Source organism: Saccopteryx bilineata, chromosome 8, assembly GCF_036850765.1.
Source record: "Saccopteryx bilineata isolate mSacBil1 chromosome 8, mSacBil1_pri_phased_curated, whole genome shotgun sequence".
Classification (NCBI taxonomy): domain Eukaryota; kingdom Metazoa; phylum Chordata; class Mammalia; order Chiroptera; family Emballonuridae; genus Saccopteryx; species Saccopteryx bilineata.
In genome coordinates, this window is record NC_089497.1 from 52701407 (window position 1) to 52725637 (window position 24231).

General features: G+C 55.1%; 1 protein-coding gene across 1 annotated transcript in view; it reads right to left on the reverse strand.

Annotated features, from left to right (window-relative positions):
- Positions 1 to 24231, reverse strand: part of ADCY5 (adenylate cyclase 5) — a 165777-nt gene that overhangs the window by 36370 nt on the left and 105176 nt on the right. The window contains exons 4-9 of the mRNA XM_066240786.1: positions 14355 to 14466; positions 12801 to 12928; positions 10689 to 10847; positions 9681 to 9822; positions 7629 to 7769; positions 209 to 231 (exon numbers count right to left, since the gene is read on the reverse strand). Of these exons, the coding sequence (XP_066096883.1) occupies positions 209 to 231; positions 7629 to 7769; positions 9681 to 9822; positions 10689 to 10847; positions 12801 to 12928; positions 14355 to 14466 (705 nt within the window). The remainder of the gene's footprint in view (positions 1 to 208; positions 232 to 7628; positions 7770 to 9680; positions 9823 to 10688; positions 10848 to 12800; positions 12929 to 14354; positions 14467 to 24231) is intronic.

Here is a 24231-nt window from a genome sequence, read left to right on the forward strand (position 1 = left end):
ATATATATGGGCACCGCCCCGACCCAGCCCCTCTGCCGGACAGCTGGCTCCTGGCTGCCCTCTCTCAGCTGCCGTGGGCTCTGGACTCTCCGTCGGGCCTGTGTGTGGGCTCCTTCCCCAGGGAGTGTGGGGAAACAAGGCTATGCAGCAGATTCAAAGACATCCCCTAAGCCAATGGAGAAGAAATAATGAAGGGCAGATTACTCACTTGTCCTTGGGGTCTTCAAAGCCCTAAAGAGGGACAGAGAAAGCAGAGGAGCATGAGGACAGGGCAGACTGGACACAGAGGCTCCTAGAGCCAGGGCTGTAGGCAGGGGGCAGCTCATTCCCTCACAGTTCACCAAGCAGCTTGGACACGGACAGGGTTGTCACTCAGTAGTGCCCCCATCCCTCCCTCCCTCCCTCCTTCCCTCCCTTCCTCTCCCTTCCTCTCCCCTCCCCTTCCCCTCCCCGGCTTTTGGTGACCACGGCCAGGTTCTTCCTATGGGACAGGCTCTGTGCTGGATGCTAGGGGTGCACTGTGCTTTCATTTCATCTGCTGGCAAAATCCATGTCTAAGCTCTTCCTATCCTCACGTCCAACTCAGCATATGCCCCAAACCTCCCAAACCTCCCCCACCTCTCCTGGACCCTGGGCTCCGTGGGTCCTCTCCTAGTTCTGCCACTTGCTCAGGTGGAATTAGAGAAACCCCTACGCTGACTGACCCCCACGTGTGTGCATACGTGCATGCACACACCCACTCACCCCACGCCCACAGAGCACACAAAAAATCTCTCAGGAGTTCACAAGTTTTGACTTAAGAAAATTAAACTCTGGTTACTTACAACAGCCTTTCTAGTATCTGAGGACCAGTGTGTTCTTGCAAGGCCAGAGCTGGAACTCCCCTGGCCCTGGGTTTCACTACCGTTCTGATGTTCACACACCAGGGCAGAGGTGGGAGTGGAAAGTCCCTTATTGGGTGACAGACTCAAAGTCCTAATCAGAGTTCATCTATAAAGTCCACAGAGGGACAGCTGTGTGCCAGGGTCTGACCAGCTGTGGCAGAATGGAGGGAGGGTTCCCTACAACAGGAAGGGGTGGAATCTTGGAGGCAGTGGAGGAGGTGACAAGCAGCCCCAGGTCTGGCAGGTTGCCAGGACAAGGCTGGAGCATGGCCGCTCGTCCCTGGGGCCTAGCAGAGACCACACTGCTGGGCAAAGAGAGGGGTTGGCAAATGCTGGGTGAACCCAAACCCCAAACAAACACGTCTCTTCATTCCCACAGAGCACACGGCCTGAAAATACACAAAGCAGATTTATGTTGGTCCCCAGGAGCCAGCCGCTGGGCTCTGAAACAGATGTGGGGTCCACATGGCACTGAGGGGTTCTGTCTGTTCTGACCTGCCCCTTCTAACCTCCTCAGCTGAGGGTGCCCAGGGGCCTCGCAGCCTCTAGTGCCCAACTGTGGGCTCCAAGCTCTTCCCAGGCTGCCAGGCTCTTGTCGTCTGAGAACCCCTCCATCCAGGCCACAAGACCTAGCCCACTTCACTGTCCCAGCCCCCGGCTGGAGGAGCTGGTGTCACCCGAGAGAGATCCCCTGCTGCAGACCCGTGCAGGGTGTCCAGCACGGGCCTGCACGAGCGGGCAGCAGAGCCCAGACAGGCTGGCTCCCTGCGGAACTAACTCAGAGACGCCGGCCGCTGGAGCGGGCCCATGGCCAGGACGGCTTCACTCTGGGACTGAGAACACCGAGCTGTTTTATGCCTCTGCTGGTCTCTACAGCTCAAAAATACGATGGACATGGTTTTAATAAACCCGTTTCTGACTGTTCAGTGCTCTTCTGGTCATCTGCTGGGGCTGGTGTTTGGGCTGGGTCCATTCTAAGCACACTGGGGGCCGTGTTGGTGTGAAGAGCTCAGTATCTGCTTGGGGTGGAGAACTGACAGTCGGAGAACACTTTGGTCCATAAACCGTGGCAGATGGTCACTAAGGACACCATCCAGCACTCTGGGTTCAAGTCCCCTGAGCTGCTTACTAGTTCTAGGACAACGGTCCTCAGTCCAGCTACAAGGACCCTCAGATGAGTCCTTATGGTTTGTGCCTCAGCATTCCTGGAAAGTAGCTCAGCTCCAGGGGTTTTGTTTGGTTCCCAATTCCTCCCCTACAGACCTAAAGCAAAAGCAGAGGCTGTGGCCCATGTGCCTTGAGGTGCAGGCTTTGGTGTGCCAACCACTCTGGTGAGGCTGCAGCGCTTCCCTGGACCTGGTTGTATGACGCACACTTACCCTGCCAACCTTCTTCCTCCTCTTCTTTTTTTTAAGTGAGAGGAGGGGAGATAGTGAGACAGACTCCCACATGTGCCCCAACTGGGTTCCACCTGGCAATCCCCATCTGGGGCCAATGTTTGAGTACCAAGCTATTTTTAGCACCTGATGCTGATGTGCTCCAATGGAGCTATCCTCAGCGCCCAGGGCCACTCTCAAATCAATTGAGCCACTGGTTGCAGGAGGGGAAGGGGGTAGAGAGAAGCAGAAGGTTGCTTCTCCTGTGTGCCCTGACCAGGAATTGAACCTGGGATATCCATACCTCAGCCAATGCTCTATCCAGTAAGCCAACCAGCCAGAGACCCTGCCAACCTTCTTATTAACAAATAATAAACTAGGGACCTTACAACACTTGTGCCTAAACAGCAAAGCTCATCATTATACTCTATTAAAGTGGGGTTTTTGCTGTTGTGGTTTTTTACAGAGTCAGAGAGAGGGATAGATAGGGACAGACAGGAACGGAGAGAGATGAGAAGCATCAATCATCAGTTTTTCATTGTGACACCTTAGTTGTTCATTGATTGCTTTCTCATATGTGCCTTGACCATGGGCCTTCAGCAGACCGAGTAACTCCTTGTTCAAGCCAGTGACCTTGAGTCCAAGCTGGTGAGCTTTTTGCTCAAGCTGGCAACCTCGAGGTCTCGAACCTGGGTCCTCGGCATCCCAGTCCGACGCTCTTTCCACTGAGCCACCACCTGGTCAGGCAAACTGTTTTTCTTCTTTTTTTTTTTTTTTGTATTTTTCTGAAGTTGGAAATGGGAAGGCAGTCAGACAGACTCCCGCATGCGCCCGACCAGGATCCACCCAGCATGCCCACCAGGGGGCGATGCTCTGCCCATCTGGGCCATTGCTCTGTTGCATCCAGAACCATTCTAACGCCTGAGGCAGAGGCCATAAAGCCATTCTTAGTGCCTGGGCCATCTTTGCTCCAATGGAGCCTTGGCTGCGGGAGGGGAAGAGAGAGACAGAGAGGAAGGAGAGGGGTAGGGGTGGAGAAGCAGAGGGCACTTCTCCTGTGTGCCCTGGCCGGGAATTGAACCCGGGACTTCCGCACGCCAGGCCGACGCTCTACCACTGAGCCAACCAGCCAGAGCCCAACATCATCGTTATACTCTAAAACCTGAATAAAAGTTGAAATAAGATTTAAAGAAATAAACCTCTGACTACAGGGGGTCCTCGGGTTATGACAGTCTCGACATACAACGTTTCAAGTTTACGATGCTCACTCCCATAATAACTTTATAAAAATTGAGATGTGAGTGTTTCAGTTTACCAGAAGCATCGTACTTACAGACTATATCGTACTTATAGACTAGCCTGGAACAATTCTTTAAGAAGGTAGAGAGCCCTGTAACAGATCCTGTACCCTCTACATCAGCTGCTTCTCGAGATGAAACACCTGTAGCACAGGTAGAATCATCTCCAGCGTCTCCTGTATGTTCCTCAGGCAATCCTGACTCACCTGACCCAGTGTCTCCAGCATCTTCTGCAGGTTCTCCTGCCTCTCCAGCTTCCTCCTCCCAACAGGCCACTCTCTCCCACCTTGCAATGCCCCTTCCAGTGTGCACGCCAACCACAGGAATAAAGGTAAGATTTTTTCTTACACTCATTTTTTGTCATTTTCTCTGGTATTACAGTGCAGTGTACAGTACAGTATATTTATGTCCTTTTCTTTTTTTCTGTGGCTTAGTTGTGTGTTTATGTTCTAAATTATGACTTTACAACTGTGTTAGGATAAGTAAGTGACTTAGGCTAGGGTGTGTTTCGACTTACTCCAAAGTTTGTGTTATGTCACTGCCGTAGAAACGGAACTGTGTTGTAACCCGAGGACCGCCTGTACCCTTCTAACTGCTCTCAGTCACTGCTCAGTGCAACTCCCAGCCCCCTCCCCGCACCCTGGCATCTTCAGTGGGAGTCAGGGTCAAAGCTCTCCTTCTGCACACCTTTCTCAGAGTTCAGGCAAGTTTAACTCTAAAAGCCAATGATGTGCCTGATAGAGGCCCGTCCCTGAGCCATCCCCAGCTCTGACACCCTGGCTGGGCAGCCTGGGGTGCCAGGAGTTGGTACTTGGATGCTGGCCCCTTGGGTGAAAATCAAGGCAATTAACACCTGCAGGAGCCTTTCCTGGAGCGGGTCTCCCCTGAGACCCCCTGTCTCCAGGTACAGCCTCTGTGCTGACTCTCCCAAGGTCCCTGTCCTGACCATGACCAACGTGTCTGCCAGACTGGTGCTTACCATCCAAACTGCTTCAGAGGCTCTGAAACAACCAAAGATCCCACTTACACAAATATCACTTAAAAACAAACAGCTTCGCCTGCAGTCCCCGCCAGTGGAGCACCGCATGGGGACCGGGCTCAGTGCGGAGAGCCTCAGCCCAGGAAACGGGGCGCGGCCCAGGGCCGCACGTGGGGAGGGGGAAACCCAGCGCTAACCATTCGCTGATGACCTGCTTCGGGTCGGGTTTCGTGGTAGCAGAGCAGCTCCCTCGCTGCAGTCTATCGAAAGTCAGCCCTCCCCACAAGGGTTTGTAAAAGTAAAAAAACAAACTTTCCACAGGTTTTTAAACAGAGTACACCAGGCACCTCTCCTGCTTGCTGGCGGTTCCTCCTGCTTCCCTCCGCTCTCTGGGCCCCACTCTGCAGCGCGCTCGTGCTCCGCCTACCTCAGGGTCCTCTCCGCCCGCCTCCCTGCTCCCCTGTTCCTCTCTCCCCAGCTGGATGAGAGCTTCGCTCTGTTCATCTGCTCAGTCTCCCCCTCTCCTCTGTCTCCCCACCCTGATCTTTCTGGCCCTGGGGGTACAGGGCTCTGTTCATCTGCTCAGTCTCCCCCTCTTCTCTCTCTCCCCACCTTGATCTTTCTGGCCCTGGGGTACAGGGTTCGCAGGAGATCATTCAAGGGCTGGGTACAAACGGGGAGGGTCCACCGATGGCTCCGTGCCCTGGGGAGGCCCTTGGGGGACTGCAGGTGGTGGCTGGAGGCCGGGGCAGCACAGACCAGGTCTGTGGAAGTCCAAGTTCAAAGCTCTGGAGGAAGGCTGGGCCTCTGCCACTATGCTCCCTCATAACTTTGGTATCGGGCGAGTTAATTCTTTACCATCAAAAAGTAAAATGGGGGTCTTGGCTCAATTTATTTTTTTTCCTGTACATTTTCCTTAAACATTTGTCATCTGCTAGTTGCTAGCTAGTAAGGACAGAGTGGCTGGATCCCCAGCTGTCCCCTCCCTCGGGCCCCTGGCTCTGCTGGCTGAATTCCCATGGAGTCTGTCTCTAACCCTTATTGCTGCAACTGAAACCTAGTCTGAGCCACAGACCCCCAGCAGGGGCCCCTGGTGCTCACGCCCCCCTTATCCCTCTCCCTGCTGTGTGCCAGGGGCCCGGTGGGAGGTGTGGCCACCACTCTATCCCCACACCCTTGCTCCACCCCCAACCCTCCCTCCAGCCGGGGCTCAGCTGGAAGCCAGGCTGCCCTTGAGCTCTCAGGTGAAAGAAACCCCACAGCTGTCACCTGACTTGCTCCCCTCTACCTCCACCTTCTGAGTTCCTTTCATCATCACTGATAGAAGATGGCAACACTTCCTGAATTCGCTTGTCCCCAGTGCATGCTGGGGTGCTAGGAGTGTCCTTGAGGAGGGAGGGTCCCTTGAGGTGGGGTCAGCACCCTACCTCCGACTCCGCTCATTCAGCGGGCACGCACCCGCCAGCCGGCTGCGGTTAGCAGGGGTGTTTCTCTGCACAGCAGGCAGAGGGGACCAACACCCGGCACTGGCCAAAAAGCACGAATGGTTTCTGAACATCTGAGTCAAAGGATGTGTTTCAACTGCCTAGGAAATGCAGCAGGTGCTGGAAAGACGTATGACAAGCTGACGCCACTCAACTGCTCGGGCCTCGCCCTGGGTCCAGCCAGCTGGGTCTGCTTCTGTGATAAGGTGTGAAGAAACTATAAAACTTAGCAGTAGCAACGCCATTTTAAAGAGGAAAAGTCAGGCCTCTTACCTCCTCCTTTCTGTGGAGAGAGGAAAGAGAAGAGTGCAGGAGGAGGGGCTTGCAAGGGTAACTGGGTCAGCTAAGTCAGAATGTAACTACAAAGCAAGGAAGATGGAACTTATCTGAAAACCCCTTCCTCTTCTCTTTCCTTTAAAGCCTTTAGAAAAGAATGTTTCTGTACCACAGTTAAGAATTTCTACACTCTGACTCACCCTCCCCTCATAAAGTCACGAGAGTGACATACGTCTAGACTAGGGATAGTCAACCTTTTTATACCTACCGCCCACTTTTGTATCTCTGTTAGTAGTAAAATTTTCTAACTGCCCACCAGTTCCACAGTAATGGTGATTTATAAAGTAGGGAAGTAACTTTACTTTATAAAATTTATAAAGCAGAGTTACAGCAAGTTAAAGCATATAATAATAATTACTTACCAAGTACTTTATGTCAGATTTTTGCTAAGTTTGGCAGAATAAATCTTTACAAAACAACTTACTATAGTTAAATCTATCTTTTTATTTATACTTTGGTTGCTCCGCTACCCCCCACCATGAAAGCTGGAACGCCCACTACCACTGGTCTAGACAAAGGGATCACAAGCCCCTCCTTACCCACCCCAACCAGTATGTGATTCTGTCTATAAAAGCAGGCTCAGAACTGTATTGGGCCTACATGATTTGGGATTGTGCCCCATGTAGCTAGCCAGCTAATAAACTCCTCTTTTGAAATTTTCCTGTAACTTGGGTGTTTTTGTGGAACTCGCTAGTCCAGGGGTCGGGAACCTTTTTGGCTGAGAGAGCCATGAACGCCACATATTTTAAAATGTAATTCTGTGAGAGCCATACAACGACCCGTGTACCTTACACATTATCCAATAAAAATTTGGTGTTGTCCCAGAGGACAGCTGTGATTGGCTCCAGCCACCAGCAACCATGAACATGAGTGGTAGGAAATGAATGGATTGTAATACATGAGAATGTTTTATATTTTTAACATTATTTTTTTTTATTAAAGATTTGTCTGCAAGCCAGATGCAGCCATCAAAAGAGCCACATCTGGCTCACGATCCATAGGTTCCAGACCCCTGCGCTAGTCACTTGCCAACACTTCCGCCCTGCGCCAACAGCCCTGTCAAAAGGGGGTGCGGGGAGGAAGGGGCATCGCCGCTGTCCCAAAGCCGAATTCGGCATGCCAAGAGACGGTGGGACTCATGGAGAGAGCCTAGGGCCAGAAGTCAGGCACTCTGGCTCCTGGTCCAAAGTGGGGGTGAGCCCACTTCCAGTGTTTCCCCTGTGGCTCTCCAGGTTCCCGCACACCCGCACAGGGCCCTGCCGGCCACTCACCATCCGCTTCATCTCCTTGGACACCTGGTTGCCGCCCAGGTGGTTGTAGAAGGGGCGCTCAGCCCCCCAGTGCGGCGGGTTGTGCCCGATGGAGTTGGCTCTCTGGCGATTCATCTTGGCGATCATGGCCTTCTCTTCTTTCTGGGAGAGCAACACAGATGCATCAGCCTGTGGGAAGGGCCCACCACATGAGCCCCAGGGTGGGTCTCTCATTCCTCCCAGGTGCCTGGTCCGATGTCCAGGGTTTAGGGCAGCTGTCCCTCTCTTCTCTGACAGCCTGGAGCCCAGAAGTCTGCCGAGATCCTAGAGTTCAGCCAAGAACGTACCCTAATCCCTCCAAATTCCCCAAAGCCAGCCCTGGCTGGCCCAGGTGGGCGCGGCAGGAAAAGACAAGGTTGGTTTTGTGAGAAGGCAAACGGCCTGGAAATATCTGTCATTCACTTAGAATTCTCAGGGGTAGGCAGAGCCTGGGTCTGGAGGTGCCCAGGGGAGACAGAGGGAGGGGAAACCTGAGATTCCATTCTCCCTAAACGTATCCAAAACGGGTGTCCAGCAGAGCGGGCAGAGGCGGATTCCAGAGGTTTGAGTCATTAGAATATGAGACTCAGGGACTGACATGCATTGTACGAATATACAAATGGGGCCTCAGCCAGACACCCAGTTCAACCACGATCTCTTCCATTCATCTGGGTCCTCATCCATCCAGAGAGGCTCCAATGAAGGTCTTAGAGGCCCCGGAGAGGCCTGAGGCAGCCTCCCCCCAACTCCCTCCCTGAGCCTGGGAAGAGAGTGCACAGGATGAGGAATGTGGAGGGAAGGGGTCACAGACTATGTCAGCTAACACTGCTGGGGGTGTGTGTGTGGGGGGGTGACTGTCTGTCAGTCTGTCTCCATTTCATCCTTTTTGGACCACTTGTCAAGCTGGAAGAACCAAGATCCAGAGAACCCAGGGCAGAGGGCCGGAAGGTGGGGCGGCTAGAGCCGGTGAGCAGGTTGAGGAGGGAGCGGGAGGAGGGCGTGGGAGCATTTCAGTTCATTATACTCTAGCCAAACAAGCCGATGTTTATAAATGTGACACATAAGCCACTAGGAGCCATCCGCAAAGTGCCCTCCATCCTCCCATCCTCTTCCTGGTGCCTGTGGAGGGGCCGGACGCAGCTCCCAGAGGCCCCTGTAGCCAGGATCCGTGTCCTGGGTGTGCTGCTGAGGCCGAGCAAGGTGCCCTCTGGTGTCGCCTTCACGGCCGGCACCCGCGCCTAAGAGCCCTGCCTCCCTTTAAAAACCTACTCTGCTTTCATCCAACACTTACTCTGAACTTTTCTCACAGCTTAATTTTGTCTTTAGTCTGACTTCTTAGGAAAGAAACAGGGGAGCTTTTCTCTATCCAAGGGCTCTGACCAATAGATAAATTCAACTGGAAGATTCATAAGTAAAGGCATTTTAATCTAGGGAGGAATAGAAGATATTCTTGTCACTCACTTTAAAAATTAAGAACCAGGAACATGACACTATTAAAAATAGAACACTGAAGTCTGCTGATAATTCACTTACATTTTGGTAAGTGTGGGCTGAGACAAAAGGAGGGAAGAGAAAGACACTAGAAAGTGAAAGGGCAAAAGAAAGAGGTCCAAGAAACAAAGATACACAAGGACAGAAGGAGAGGGAGAGAGAGGACACAGTCACGGGGCTCCGGAAAGGAAGGGGAGAGACGGTCGTGGTGGACACAGATCTCCTTGAGGCTCACTCCCCACTCAGGACCCTCTGATGTCTCAGGCCAGAGCACTTTTGCAATAGAAGCAAATTGCAAACATTCCCCTTTGGCCATCAGCCTTTTCAGGGCTCCGGAAACTCTGATGTTCTGAGATGCAGAAACAAGGAGTTCACAACTTGACTCAAGGAAAGACTAAAAGAAGGCAGCAGCGGGCCAAAAAGATGGCCCTCCCAGAAGAACGAAGCCCCTGAGCCGCCCGGCCCCGCCCCTGGACCCGCTTCTGGGTGATGGCCCTCCCAGAAGAACGAAGCCCCCGAGCCGCCCGGCCCCAGCCCCCGGACCCGCTTCTGGGTGCAGCGCAGGATGAGGAAGGTCTCGATGCTGTGCTCCTTGAGGTAGGCGTTGCGCTCGCCCCCACAGCCCGGCTCCACCTCGTAGTCGCCGTTCAGGTAGTTGAGTGTGGCCTTGGTGATGTGGATGCGTCTACAGGAGGAGCGGGGAGTGGGAGGGGAGGGAGAAAGTTTGAATTCAGAGCTCTAGCTGCCATGCAGAGCGCAAGTGCAACCACGATTTAAAGCCTGGCTCAAACGCTACCCCTGGCCTGGACCCCCACCCCCACCCCCACGTCCTGTGCCCTCTAATGTCATCAGAACAGCTCAGGCAGGGCCGGGCGCAGCTCGCGTCCCCCACAACCACTCTATCTCTCAGCTATGACATATGATTAAAACAACATAATGCACTAGTAGCCTTCCGGGAGAACACAGCTTCCAGTCCAAACTTTGCAAACCTGCTCAGGAGCCAGCAGGAGCTCCTAGAGACCACAGACTGCGTCCAAATCACCGCCTGGCATGGATGTCCTTAACACGGGTTCTTCCCACCGGTCCCCAAAAGGCCACCTACTCCACTTCCATCGCTTGCGAATACTGTGTTTCCCTATCCTGTATCTGTCCTCACCCCCTCCCTCAGCCTTCCTCATCCGTCCAAACCCTGACCATCATCCTGGGAAGCTCATGTTCGCCTCCTTTCTGTCTCGGTCACCCTAGAAATGTCTGTGATTCCTTCCTCCTCCAGAACGATACCCTACCTATTACATCTCACAAGCCACCACGTTTTGTATAAACAGCTTCTGGGTAAAAACGGCAAACTTGACCTCATGTTCCCTACAACTTGCCATGGTGTCGTATAAGTAACTTGTCAGGTTGAGGAAGCTCTACTGAAACTGCCAACCCCGGGGTTTCCAGGCGCTCCATCCCGCCCACGCAGGCAGCCCCTGCTCCTCAGTTGCACTGCCTGCTGGGGGCCAGCGGGGGCGCGGCTAAGTCTGGGCCCTGCCCACAGCCCTCACTCACCCAGCCTTGCCTCCAGCCTCCATGTGGTTGGCCAGCGTGACGTCGTTAGACCAGACGTCGAACTGCCACTTCCTGAGACCAAGGACACCGCAGTGTACTCGCCCGCTGTGAATTCCCACGCGCATGTTCACGTTCACCCCTGTCACCTCCCGGACCAACCTGGGGATGGAGCAGGGGTGAGGCTGGAAGAGGGTAAGAGTCCAGGCACGCAGAGTGGTGGTGAGCCTGGAAGGCAGGGGGTCCGGGGGTTCTCAGAAGGCCAGCCCAAACTCAGTCGCAGACTGTTGGACTTGTACCGGGGGCTGGGCCCTGGAGCTCAGGTACGGTGAACCCTGTGAAGTGCCGCTTCTGTCTTGGCCACAAGGTGGCGCGGCTGCTCACGCTAAAACCCATGCCCCACTGCTCCCCCCTAGGAGGGCATCTGGGGCTATGGCTACCCTCAGTCAATTAAATTGTGTTCTCAAAATGCAAATGAACATTAGTGTCGACCTGAGCCAGACAGGGAAGTTACAGCCAATACAAACCCCATTCATATAAGGCTCTTGGCTTTATCCACATCGCTGGATATTAGAGAAAAGTGGGTAAAAGAGGACATATCTATCTGCTCAGGGAAGAAAGAGAGCCCAGGAAGGAACGAGGGAGTAGGCGTCTTCTATGCACTAGGAGGGAGCTCTAGTCCCCGCTGCACGCACCACATATCCAAGTGGCCCCGGCAGACAGGTGGGCCCTCTGTGGAGTTAGCACAGAAGCTACAGATCTCCATGTGTCTGTGGTCAAGAGGGTACAGTGCTCTGGGGTAAGGTACACAGTATACACTTTGGGGGACCTGGACCCTCGCTGACACTCTGGGGATAAGCTCACTCAGCCAGCTGTGGGCCGGCAGTCTGACCACAGGAAGTCTAGCCCACCCTGCAAGGCAGAGGCTGACACCCACCACAGGGGAGGCTTATACCATCTGTCACTTCTCTTGTCCTGAGATCAACTCTTTGCTGGCACCATTCCTTCCATCCACACTGCCTCTGGCCACTTGCTTACGTGGATGATATCTCATTCTACCTTTTTGGCTTAACTCCAGAGTCACCTCCTCCATGAAGCCTCTCTAGATCCTCTCAATGGAATCAATGGCTGCCTCCTTGACACCTCCCACCACAGTTTGCCTCTCTTACCTGGTGGTGTCCACTCGGCACGGCTGGTATCAGGGCAGTGGAGTCCCAGCATCTCTCCCTCATCAGACTTGATGCTTCTGGGCAAGGGACCCACTGGCTGGGCAAGGGACCCACTGGCTAGCCCAGGCCCGCAGGGGCACTCAGCAAACACTGCCAAATGGAACTGAGCCAAACTTAATGGACCTGGCCACTTCCTGGCCAGCTACTCTGACCTCTGCCCTTGCCCACTGTGGCTTTCCCTGTGCCCCGCCCAGATTACATCTAATGTGCAAAGTTACTGAGTCTGGCTGCAACCCCTGACCTGCTCCCTGGGTGACATGTATGTAAGCCTGCATTGCCTGTGATTTTTAATGTCTGGGGCTCCTTCTATGGCTGGCAATGACCAAGAATTGGCCCAAATCCTTTCTACGCTAGTCCCAGGAAGGAAGGATTTCCTTAAAGTGGGAACACCTGTGTTTGACTCCCGCTGCCTAAGAGTATCGCCCTGAAGGGCTGATTACCCTGTGAACACAACCTTTCTCTTCTGGGACGAAATGGAGCTGGTGAGATGGGTGGCTGGGTGATGGTGAGAGGACATGAGACAGCCAATTTGGCTGCTGCTTCTGCAGAGGCGGGTCCATACCCCCTGCAAAGCCCTCCCTACAAGACAAGGAAAAGCTTCCCAGCTGCAGTAGGTAAAAGGAGCTCAGGAGAAGGCTTAATACCTGCAGTTGCAAATCAACCCTCACATAAGGCCAGAGGGTCCCTGAGAGATGGCTTTGCCCCCTGTTTCCCTGCCTCCATCTGTCCCACCAGGTGGACAGCCGGGCAGTTATTTAGGCTGTGACAGTCCCCTGTAGACAGGCAGTCTTCCTGAAGGTGGGACAGTTCCCTGGAGGTGGACAGTCCCCCTGGAGATGGACAGTGTCCCTGCAGATGGGCAGTCCCCCTGGAGACAGGCACTTACGAGATGGCCTCAATCATGTCCATGCCCATCTCCACGCAGCAGTGGGCGTGGTCAGCCCTCGCTTCAGGCAGCCCCGAGACACAGTAATAACAGTCCCCCAGGATCTTAATACGTAAACAGTGATTCTCCTGGAAAGCAAATTAATTTTAAAAATTAAAAATAGCAGGAAAGTGAAGTGGGAGGGAGAGAAACGGGAAGCAAACAGATTCACTCCATGCCTGGAATAACTTGCCTTTTAGGGCAGTGAGCACAGACAGGCCCAATGCCCAAACGATGCGGGGCCCCAGTCCGGAGACAGGCTTATCAAAGCCGTGGGGGACAGAGGACGGGTGAGCAGCCCTCGGGGAAGCATTCCAGCCTCCCCACACTCAGGAACTCACTTCCACACCCCCTGCAGAGGCCCAAGAAGGGCCCACCAGGACATCAAATGGGGCAACTGTCAGGTCAGCATGAGAAAGGCCCCAGGCTGAGCGGGAGTGTCCACAGTCCTGTGACATCCCCTGGAGCATTGGCCTGAGGTTCTGTAAACAGTTTTCTGATTATTCCTCTCTTATGAGAAGACCCAAGCAGAAATGAGATTTAACCGCAAGTGTGCCTGACTCTCTGCCTGAGCTTTTATCAAAAGGGCTTCTGCTCGACCAGGAAACGAGCGCTGAGACACAGGCAGGGCCGGCGTGCAGCAGAGCCACCGGGCAGGCCACGTCTGTGACCGGGACTGAGACGACGTGTCATTCATCACCAACCCTGAGCTGCCCGAGTCTGGTTCCAGGGAAGGAGTTTATGAAGCTGGACACTGGGACTCATTTAAGGCCATCAGTGCCCAAGTGCCAAGCATGAACCCGTCCACCTCACCCGCGTCCAGTGACAAAAGCAATCTGAGGTGAGGCCCGCCCGCTAGTGCCTGCAGGGGGCGAAGGGGAACACGTCCAGGTGCTGGTGGGCACCACAGTAAGTGGCCCCGGCATATAGGGGCTCCACAAAGGCCCAGAGCATCACCTACAGCCACCGAAGCTGAGAAATGATGACAAAGTATAAACGGGGACAATGAAGGAAGTGTTGTCCACCCCTCCCTGCCATGGGATGCTGCTTCTGCTCTGATCCGAGGTTGAAGAGTCCTCTGGAAGCCTCTGGGGGCGGCCCACACTATCTGCAGGCCAGCTGGGATTCAGACTCCTTCTCTGATCACTCTGGCCCATCTCAGGAAATGGGCTCCATGGCACCTACTCTGCCTCCTCGTGTCTGAGCAGTGTTGCCTGCAGGCCTCCCCACCCCTCTCCACTGACGGAGGGCTCACTTACTCGCTCCCTTGTGACCCGTGACTCTGAGAAAGCATCACCACCGGAGTGTGTGGCCAGGGCTGCTGCAGGCCACGAGGACACAGAGCCACCAGTTCCCAATAGTGGAACCTGCCTAGCGGGCACATGCGGCACCATGCCCGTCCCGGGACTCAGCAGGGCCCTGACCACAGCACCCTCCCTCAGGCAGCCCGAGCAGGCCCCCTGCTGGCCCTGGCTCAGGCCCTGGGTGCCCGAGGGCACAGGCAGGGTGACTCACCGCAGCTAGCTTGTCGAAGCGGGCGAAGAGCTCGTTGAGAGTCATGACCAGCTCCTGGGCAGTGCACTGTGATGCCAGGCTGGTGAAGCCCTCGATGTCAGCAAACAGGATGCTGGGGAGACAGGTGGAGGCGGACCCCAGTGAGGGGGGTGGGCCGGAGGGACACAGCCAGGCCCCCCCTTGGCCTTAGGAGGGCTGCCAGCCAGCATGCATCCTGGGCGCTCACACGGCTTCTGGGGAGGGGACAAAGAGGCCCTGGCCGGAGTCCCAGAATTTGGACCTCTCACTGCTGGCCAGGAAACACCCTGGGTCCTTCTTTCTGTGTCCTGCTCCCCGGGAGGAAAAGTGGGCAGGGGCACAGGAGGCCTGCTTGAGTCTACCACAGACAGGGGTCAGGCCCCGTTCTCGGTCACCTCTTGGGCGGGCCCCTGGTTGACCCCTGAGCTGCCCTCTCGAGATGGCCGGGCCTGGGGACGGGGACCTGTGATTCATCTGCTCTGCAGAGTGTTTCAGGACCAAATGGTTGCCTCACAAAGGCCTCCCTCTCCATCCCAAAGAAGTCCCCTAGAGAGGGACAGAGGACAGGAGGCCCAGAGAGGAGAGAGTAAGACACAGCCAGGAGGCATCTCTGCAAGCCCCCAACACGTCCCCACCGGCTCCTCTGGCCTCGTCCCCGTCCCATCAAATGCACCAGCGGGCCCCTGTCTTGCACACTGCGGATCTCTGATGTTCCGGAGGCTTGTTTTTTCCAAGATTGAAACAACTTCCTTTTGTTGCATAACAGACCTCCAGAGGTAAGGACCGAAGGCCAGAATGTGTAAGAGCCCCTAGAATTTTCTTCTTGAAATGGACACAAAAATGTAGTGACTCTCAGGTGCTGAGATGTGGGCCCGGTATGGGGCCGGGAGCTTCCAGCCATCATCTCCCGGAGTCCTCCAGGCGGCCCCGAAGCACGAGGGGCTATCTATCCCCCCACCACCTCCCCCAGTCTCTGCTCCTGCCACTACACCACGGCTCCTGAGGCTCCAGGACTGACAGTCCCACTTTTAAAGTAAGAATGCAGAACTAAACATATTTTGTCATTTTATTTGAAAATGTGCGGGTGCATTGAGCATGTCCTTTTATTCCGGTGTTTGACATCTGGGGCCTTACTCACCCTGGGGAGCCTGTCCTCCCAGGCCAGCCAGTTCCTAGAGGCAGTCAACAGCTCGCCTCAGGGGCCAGAGCTCCCCACCCCCCCTGGGAGGCTCATACCCAGGCCACTAGCCCCCTGCCCTAACCGCCCCAGGGACAGGCACCAGAGAACCTGGCCCAGTCCTAAGCCTGCTCACCCCACCTCGCCTGTCCCTCCCCACAGGAGAGGGTCTTGCCACGTCCCCCTCACTCTGCCTCCTGCCAGGCCCAATGCTTCCCTGCCTGGTGCCCCATGGCATGCTGTGCCCTCATGTAAAGCCAGAAGCCACAGCCAGGACCACTATCACAGCAGCCTTCTGGCCTATGCAGGTTCGCATTGGATTCGGACAGTCGGTAAAGAAACAACGAAGCCAAAAACTGATGGGCCATAGTCTTTAATTCTAGCTTGCACCGGCGGGCAAGTAAAAATACACACTGGGCTCCAAAACCCAGTCACATTCAGTGCTCACAAAGCTACTGACTTATCCGAGTTTCCTAGAATCAAAGGTTTCTAGCTCACCAGACTTATTCACCTCTGTTCCCTATCTCCTTCCTTATCCCAGATACAAACTCTACACAAACTGGCATCTCACTCAGCACTCCGCCATCTTGGCTGCTTCTCCTGGCCTCCTCCACGTGGCCTTTCTCTGCTCTCCTCTGCTCTCTACTAATGATAATCTCAGGAACCAAGAGCCCCAACTCTCGTTCTGCCCCCATTTTACATTGTAGCTTCACAACCTCTAATCCAATATACAAAATAGGGAAGTCTCTACTACAGAGTCACCTTCTGAGGCATGATTGGATCGTACCACCCCACATCAAAAAAGGGTGGGAAAGGCTTAATCCCAAAACCAAGCCCCAGGCTACAAGGATTCTCAACACACATTAATATCACCTGGGCGACTGCATCTTTAACAAAGTGAGCATAATACATTTTATCCGCCCAGCACCTCACCTCTCGGGAACTGTAACAGACTATCTTCTCAATGGAAATTATCTCCTCGATTCACCACACCTGGATAATAATAAAACCTACATTTTATAACAGTTGGATACTATGCTAAGCACTTTATATTATTAACTCATTGAAGCGTCACAACCACCCTGAGGTTAGGATCCTGCTTTTACAGGTGAGAAAACAGGCACAGAGAGGTTGAGTCACCTGCCCAAAGCCACACAGACAACCTGGCTTCACAGTCCAGGCGTTGTTATGTGGTCTGTGGGCCGACAATCATCTTAAGGGAATAAAAGCAGAATTCAGTGGTCTGGCATTGTATACGAGGCTTAGGGGGTGAGGGACACACACGGGCTGTTGCAGGTGGTGATCACAGGGCTCCATCGAGAGGGCACCCGCTCACGTCGGGGGACGTGGACACAGGCTGGGCCACCAGGAAGTGCATCCTGGGGCTTCAGCCAGGCTGCGTCATCTCCCAGGGAAAGACCTGAGGACAGCCCCCAGGTCCCAAGCCCTAGATGTCCTGATGTCCCGGCTGCTCCAGCCTCTGATCCCAGCCTGGATCAGCAAAGACAACTGCAGGAGGAAAGCCAGAGAGTAGAGAAATGCAGGGACATGACAAGAGACAAGACAAATGAAGGGCAAGAGAAAAAGTGGGGAGCAGGAGGAGCAGAGGAGAGACCTGTCCCCTCAGGCCACAGGACTCCGGACATCAGGCGAGCTAGTGGGCAGCATGTGACAGGGCGCTCAGATGACAGGGAGTCGGAGTCACCATCCAGCTTTGATGCCTGGTGTCTGACACGGCAGACAGGCTGTGTGCCCGCCCACGGGAGTCCCTGGGTTCTGGCACACTGGGTGAGAGAGGAACGAGTGAGGGGAGCTGCCAGGCTCAGGTGCTGATCTGGGCTTCCCGACAAAGTGCAGACCCCCACCCCGGCCCCCCGGCCTCTCCTCAAATGCTCAGTGTCCCAGGCAGCTGCCCCACTCCACCCAGGAGGAAGGAAAGGGTCTCCCAGCCTGTGCAAAGCACCGTTACACAGTTGTTCTGGAAATTCTTCAACTCTCAGGGAATCAAAGCCACGGTAAGTTGGGGGTCAACAGTGGTTGTGCCAGAGTCAAGGAGCACGGTCAGCTAACCTCACTGTCAAATTCAAAGCCAGGGACACCAGGCCCAGCAGCTGTCCCCCTCTGGCCCAAGGCTGGCACGACCTCACAGTAGGAAGGCAGAGAAGTCCCCTGACTTGGCAGAGGCAGGGTAAGAGGGAAGAGGACGGGTCGCCCCGGGAAGCAGGAGGTGGACGTGTGCGAACCAGGGGCACCCGCCTGCGCTCACTCAGCCACTCCCGCAGGACAGGTGACCGACTGCCACGTGCGGACACGCACAGGCCTGGACCATTCTCCTCCACAGGCGACCTCGCGGGCCACAGAGAGCACTTTCCTCCACTGCAGTTCTCGTCTTGCTAGACCAGTGGCTCTTGAACCTGGTGCCTGTTAGGATCATCTGGGAGCTTTTATCAGGAGAGCTCTCAGAGTCCCACCCTGAGAGAGCCGGACTTAATTAGGCCGGGGTGGGGTTCTGCTCGGCTTGTTTTCTTCTGCTTTATTTTAAGCTTCCCTGGTGATTCTGCTCCCCGGCCAGGGCTGAGCCACTGGACTAGTTCAAACGCCACCCTATTTAAACCTACACCCCTCCCATCTCTCTCCCTTTCCTGCTGGACTTTCCACCATGGAACATAATGCTTGTTCCTGTCTGTCTCTCCCTACCAGAATGTAAACTCCTCACGGGGGGGGGGGGGGGGGAATGTGGTCGATTCCAGCAACTGCTGCATCCCAGCCCCGGCACAGTGTCTGGCACACACAGCAAAGGCTCAGTAACATCTGCAGCTGAGTGACTGAGTCGGCGAGGACCAGTCACGTCTGCTCGTCTCCTGCTCTGTCCGTCCCCGCCCCCTCCTACCACACAGACGCCTCGCACAGTACCCAGCACAGAGTGGTGTCCCGGGGCTCCCATAACGAAGTCCCACAAGGTGGGTGCCTGAGAACAGAAACACAGTCTGTCACAGTTCTGGGTCGAGAGGTTCAAAACCAAGGTGCCAGCAGGGCCACACTCCCTCTGAGACTCGGCGGAATCCTTTCCTCTCGCTGGCAGCGGCTGTCAACCGTAGGCGTTCCTTCACTCTGATCTTGGCCTCTGCCCTCTCGGCATTCCTTCTGTGTGGCTCCATGTCCCTAGGGCATCTTCCTCTTCACATCAGGACATCAGTCGTATTGGCTCAGGGGCCCACCCTACTCTAGCATGACCTCCCTTAACTTGATTTCCTCTTCAAAGACCCTATTTCCATAAAGGCCACAATCACAGATACCAGGAGCTTAGGATCTCAATATATCTTTGAGAGGGACAAAATTCAACCCACAATACTGCCTAATACTTAACAGCTGCGTGAAAAAGAGTATTTATGGTTTCAAAGCAACTAAGAGGCAGAACCAATCACTCTAGTAGCTCTTGCTTCTACCCCACTGGACCTCTGAGTCCCAAACCTGTAGTTCCCAGGGTCGGGCACCCAGGAGACACTCCAGCAACGTTCACGGGACAAATGGAGTGGTGACAGGGGCCACAGGCAGCTTCCCGGTTCTGGGCCAGGACACTGGAAACACCGGTGTGTGAGGGCCTCCAGGTGGCTTAGCCTGGCCTGCCCTCCAATTTCCTGGGATCAGCTCCTCCACAGCCCTCAGCTGCTGAGGAACCTGGGAGGGGCAGGTTGTGATGGCTCCCTTCCTTCAGGTGGAAGGACAGAGCAACAAGCCAGCCAGGGAGGAGGTGCTCAAATCAGGCACAATGCTGAACCCCTGCAGCCTCTCCCACACCGATGGAAACACACCAATTCCACGTTCCCCCTTCTCCTGTCCGAGGCAGTCACACCTCCCTGCCGTCCGGGGGAGGGGGGCTCTGGTGGTCACTTCTGGAGGCTCCTGTTTCGTGAGGTTTACCCAAAGGCAGGCTATTCCGCTGGCCAGCCTTTCCGGGTCTGCTCCTTGGTAACTCTGGAGGCCATTTTACAACCAGCCTGGGGCCCAGACATGCCGGAAGGTGCTAATTCATCGATTAGCTCCCACTTGAGAGCTCGTGTTAGCAATGTGACCAGGCCTCGCGGGGCGCAGAAGCTGGGCAGGCCCACTCGGGCTGTGCGTGCTCCCTAATTGCCTGCCATCCATCACTCACGGTCGCCTGCATTCCACTCCAGAGGCAGGAGCGGCAGGCACTTCATCCCAATTACCGCACTGGCCCCTCAGCTAGCTACCTGCCACAGCTCCAGCTCCACTGACCGCGGGCACTGCTGGTTAAGCGCCTCCTCACTGCCGCTCCGTCTTGCTTCCAGCAGGCCCTGCCGCCTGATGAAGCCGTCAGTGTCTGGCCCTCCTCTGTGCGGAAGCCGCATCCAGCAGCGTCTCTGAGCACCCAGAAGCCGAGCTTGCCTGGTAGCCTGGGCAGCGACATCGCTGAGGACCCGCTCCTCGGACCCCTGCACTCCTGGCATTGCTCAGAGGGGGGACTCAAGAAATGCCCAGAGGCAAACCCTCTGTGAAGGTGGGCCTCCCAGGACCAGGGCCTGGGGAAGCAGCAGGCACGGGTGGGGGACTGGGAGGGGGTCTGGCATGGTCTCCACCCAACTCCCAGGAGGCTGGGCCCAGCAGGAGCTGAAGGTCTTGGGGAAATAGGGCAGGAGGCGCCCTGGAGGCCCCCAGGGTCGCACGGGGAGCCCAGCCCCAGGCCGTGGGTCTCTTCGTGAACAAGAGGGCTGCCCCCTGCAGCATGCCCTCCATCTGCTCCAGACCACACAGCCTGGGCAGGCTCGTGGGTCTGTCCATACCCCTGGTGAGATAGAGGAGGAGCGACAGGGTCACTCACAGGCACTAGGTGGACGGCACAAGCAGGTGTGGTCTTATCAACACCTGGCCGTGAATGGCCACCACACAACTGGAAAAACAATTAGAGCGAAGCATATGAACCAGAAGCAGCCAGAGATTCGTCTGAGGGCATAACTGGGATAGGCAGAGGGGCCAGCAAGAGGGTGCCGAGCACGGAGGTCCACACACCCCCTCCGCCGGGGAGGACCGCCCTGAGATGGCACGCCCTCTCCACGCTCACAGACGGGACGCCTCCTTCAGAAATCGGCTTGACCATCAGGACCCAGTCCCGGGGGTCTGGGTTCAGTGTGTCCTGAAATCCATGTTGCCAGCCTCAGGGCCTCCTGGAGATGCCATTCCATCTGCAGATCCCCGATCTTGTTTCTGCCCACCAACTCCGACTCCCGCCAACCAGTCCTGCAAGTGCTGGGGAAACGCTTCTCAAAGAAGAACACGGTCAGGGAGATGGGAACTGCCCCAAGACCGAGCCGTTACCAGTGACCTCATGGGGGTGAGAATATGGTGCTTTTAATGTGTTTCTCTATACTGCTCATATTTTCCAATATTTCTACAAAGAACATACATCCATCGTATAATAAAAATCTTTGTTTTTACAAGGTCAAAACCAAATCACATTCTTCTTTTAAGACCTGATTGTAACTCTTCCATATTCACGATATTTTCTTTGACTTACCCAGCCCAGAATAAGCCTTCTTATGTCTGAATTCTCATTGGAATCAGAATCACAAATCACAGCTGATTCCAGTTGTTTCAAAGACAAAGCCTGACACGTTCAGTGGGTCAGGGCCCTTTGCCTTGGCTGTCCCTCTCCTCCTATCTCCCTGGGGCCCCCCATTTTGAGTCCAGAGAGCTACAACAGTAAGTCCTTGCTGGCTGCTGGTTCTATTCCCCATGACCCCCTGTGTGTAATAAGACAAACTGAGGTTTATTGTCAAGACCCAACCCCAGGCAAGAACATGAAGACATTGGAAACTCTTATGCACTGCTGGTGGAAAAGTAAAATGGCAAATTACTATGGAAAACAGTATGGAGCTCCTTAAAATTTTTTTAAAAAGAATTACATTATGAGGTTCTGGTCGGTTGGCTCAGTGGTAGAGCATTGACCTGGTGTGTGGATTCAATACCCAGTCAGGGCACAATGGAGAAGCAATGATCTGCTCCCCCCCTTCTCTCTCTTCCCTTCCTGCAGTCATGGCCTGACTGGTTCCAGTAAGTTGGCCCCATTGCTGAGGATGGCTCTGTGGCCTTGCCTCAGGTGCTAAAAATAGCTCAATTGCCAAGCAATGGAGCAACATCCCAAATGGGTAGAGCATCACTCCATAGGGGGCTTGCCAGGTGAATCCCAGTGGGGGCGCATGCAGGAGTCTTATCTCTGCCTCCCTGCCTCTCAAAATTTTAAAAAAAAAGGAATTACCATATGTTGTAGCAATTTCATTTCTATGTATATACCTAAAACAATTGAAAACAGGGACTTGAAGAGATATTTGTACACCCATGTTCATAGAGCATTATCTGCAATAGAGTTAAGGTTGGGAACAACCCACTATCCAACGTGTGGATAAACATAATGTGGTCTTTACACACAGTGGTATATTACTCAGCCTCGAAGAAGCATGACACATGCTACAACATGGATGAGCTCTGCAGCTGACATGTAAACAGTGAAAGGAGCAGACACAAAAGGACTGGTACTGTATGATCCCACGTACGTGGGGTAACTACAGCAGTCAGATTTGTAGACGGAAGTAGAAGGGGGTGGCCAGAGGTGGGGGAGCAGAACGGGGAGTCGGTGTTTGATGGGTACAGAGTTTCAGTTCTGTAAGATGAAAGGATTTCTGGACACGGATGGTGGTGATGGTGGCCCAACAATGTGAATGTACTTGATGCCAGGCACCTGTGCACTGAAAAAGTGGTCAAAGTTGTAAATTGTATGTTATGTCTATTTTACCACAAATAATTAATTAATTTATTAGGAAAGACCCAGCACCGTGGCCCCCCAACAAGGCCAGCTGGGTGGTCAGGCCACCGTTCCCATGGCACCCAGCTCGGCCTTGCCTCACTGGTGAGGGCTGGATGTCCCCTAAGGGCCAAGCACAATGTCTTTTCTGTCTACTCCTAGTCACGCTTGGCACACAGTAGCAGCTCAATAAATGTCTGTGGGATGAATGAGATAGTATAAAAACCACTTATATCTATAATTGGTATGAGTGACAAGTTCAGAATACTTTTCTCAATACCAGACTGCAGACAGAAATGCCCGCTGTTTATGGACCACACCTCGCATGATCGGTTGGCCGCGGACATGACTGGAGGTAACATTTTCCCTCTCTGCCCACAGGGTGCACAATCCACTCATGGGTGGCGCATCCCAGACGCTGTCACGAGGTCATTATAATTCAGAACCACGAGGTAGCTGAGCCAGACGCCGGAGCGACCTGGGGATGTAGCCAAGTCCTTGAAGGAGACGGGAGAGGAGATAATAACCTTACAAGGGGGACGTTTCGGAGAGACTGGGGAGAGAAGAGGAGGGGGGAGGGGGGAGGGGGAGGGGGAGGGAGGGGGGAGGGAGGGAGGGGGAGGGAGGAGGAGGGAGGAGGGGGGAGGGGAGGGGGAGGGAGGGGGGAGGGGAGGGGGAGGGAGGGGGAGGGAGGAGGAGGGAGGAGGGGGGAGGGGAGGGGAGGGAGGAGGGGGGAGGGGAGGGGGAGGGAGGAGGGGGAGGAGGAGGGAGGAGGGGGGAGGGGAGGGGAGGGAGGAGGGGGGAGGGGGGAGGGGGGAGGGGGAGGGAGGGGGAGGGAGGGAGGGGGAGGGAGGAGGAGGGAGGAGGGGGGAGGGGGGAGGGGAGGGGGAGGGAGGGGGAGGGAGGAGGAGGGAGGAGGGGGGAGGGGAGGGGAGGGAGGAGGGGGGAGGGGAGGGGGAAGGAGGAGGGGGAGGGAGGGGGAGGGAGGGAGGGGGAGGGAGGGGGAGAGAAGAGGAGGAGGAGGGAGGGGAGGGGGAGGGGGAGGAGGGGGAGGGAGGAGGGAGGAGGAGGGAGGAGGGGGAGGGAGGAGGGGGAGGGAGGAGGGGGGAGGGAGGAGGGGGAGGGAGGAGGGGGGAGGGAGGGGGGGGAGGGAGGAAGGAGGAGTGAGGGCAGGACAGCCCTCCCCAGACCTTGCTTCATCCTTACAGTATAGGGACAGATGTTAACCTCATTTTCACACCTGGGCCAAAAGCCCCTCTGCTAGGCCCCTGGCTCCAGGCCCACAGGGCTCCTGGGTCCCTAAGAATGAGCCTCTGCTTCAAGCCAGTGAGCCCAGACCCCCACACTCCATCCCCCTGGTCCACACAGACGGAGCCCTGTAAGGGTCATGTTTGTCCAGCAGAGTACCAGGGCCCCCTCGATGAAGAGCCATCTCTTTCATGATCTCTGGCCTTTCCTACAACCTTTAAAACCTTAAGTGGTCCCCACTGGCATGGGGACAGGCCAATCAGGTGCGGGGCCACCCTCATTCGGTAGAGACCCCTACGGAAGGGGAGAATCCTTCAGTACCTCTCAGGCCTTCCTGGTCCCTGAAACCTTTGGGGTACTGTGTTATCTGACCTTGATGCTTGTCTGAGAGCCTGCTCAACCTCCACTGGGCAATCTGGGCAGGAGCCAGCCAGGGGCTTCACACACCCGGCCTCATCTCCCTCCCAGCACCCCTGCAAGGAACTCAGGCCCAGCTTCTCAGCTCCGCCGCTTTGTGACTTTTGTCATAGCTCTAACAGGATAGTTGAGCAGTGAGTTGCATAACCTGAATATCCTTAGAGAACGCAGTCCTACCCCACTCCTCACATTGATAGAGA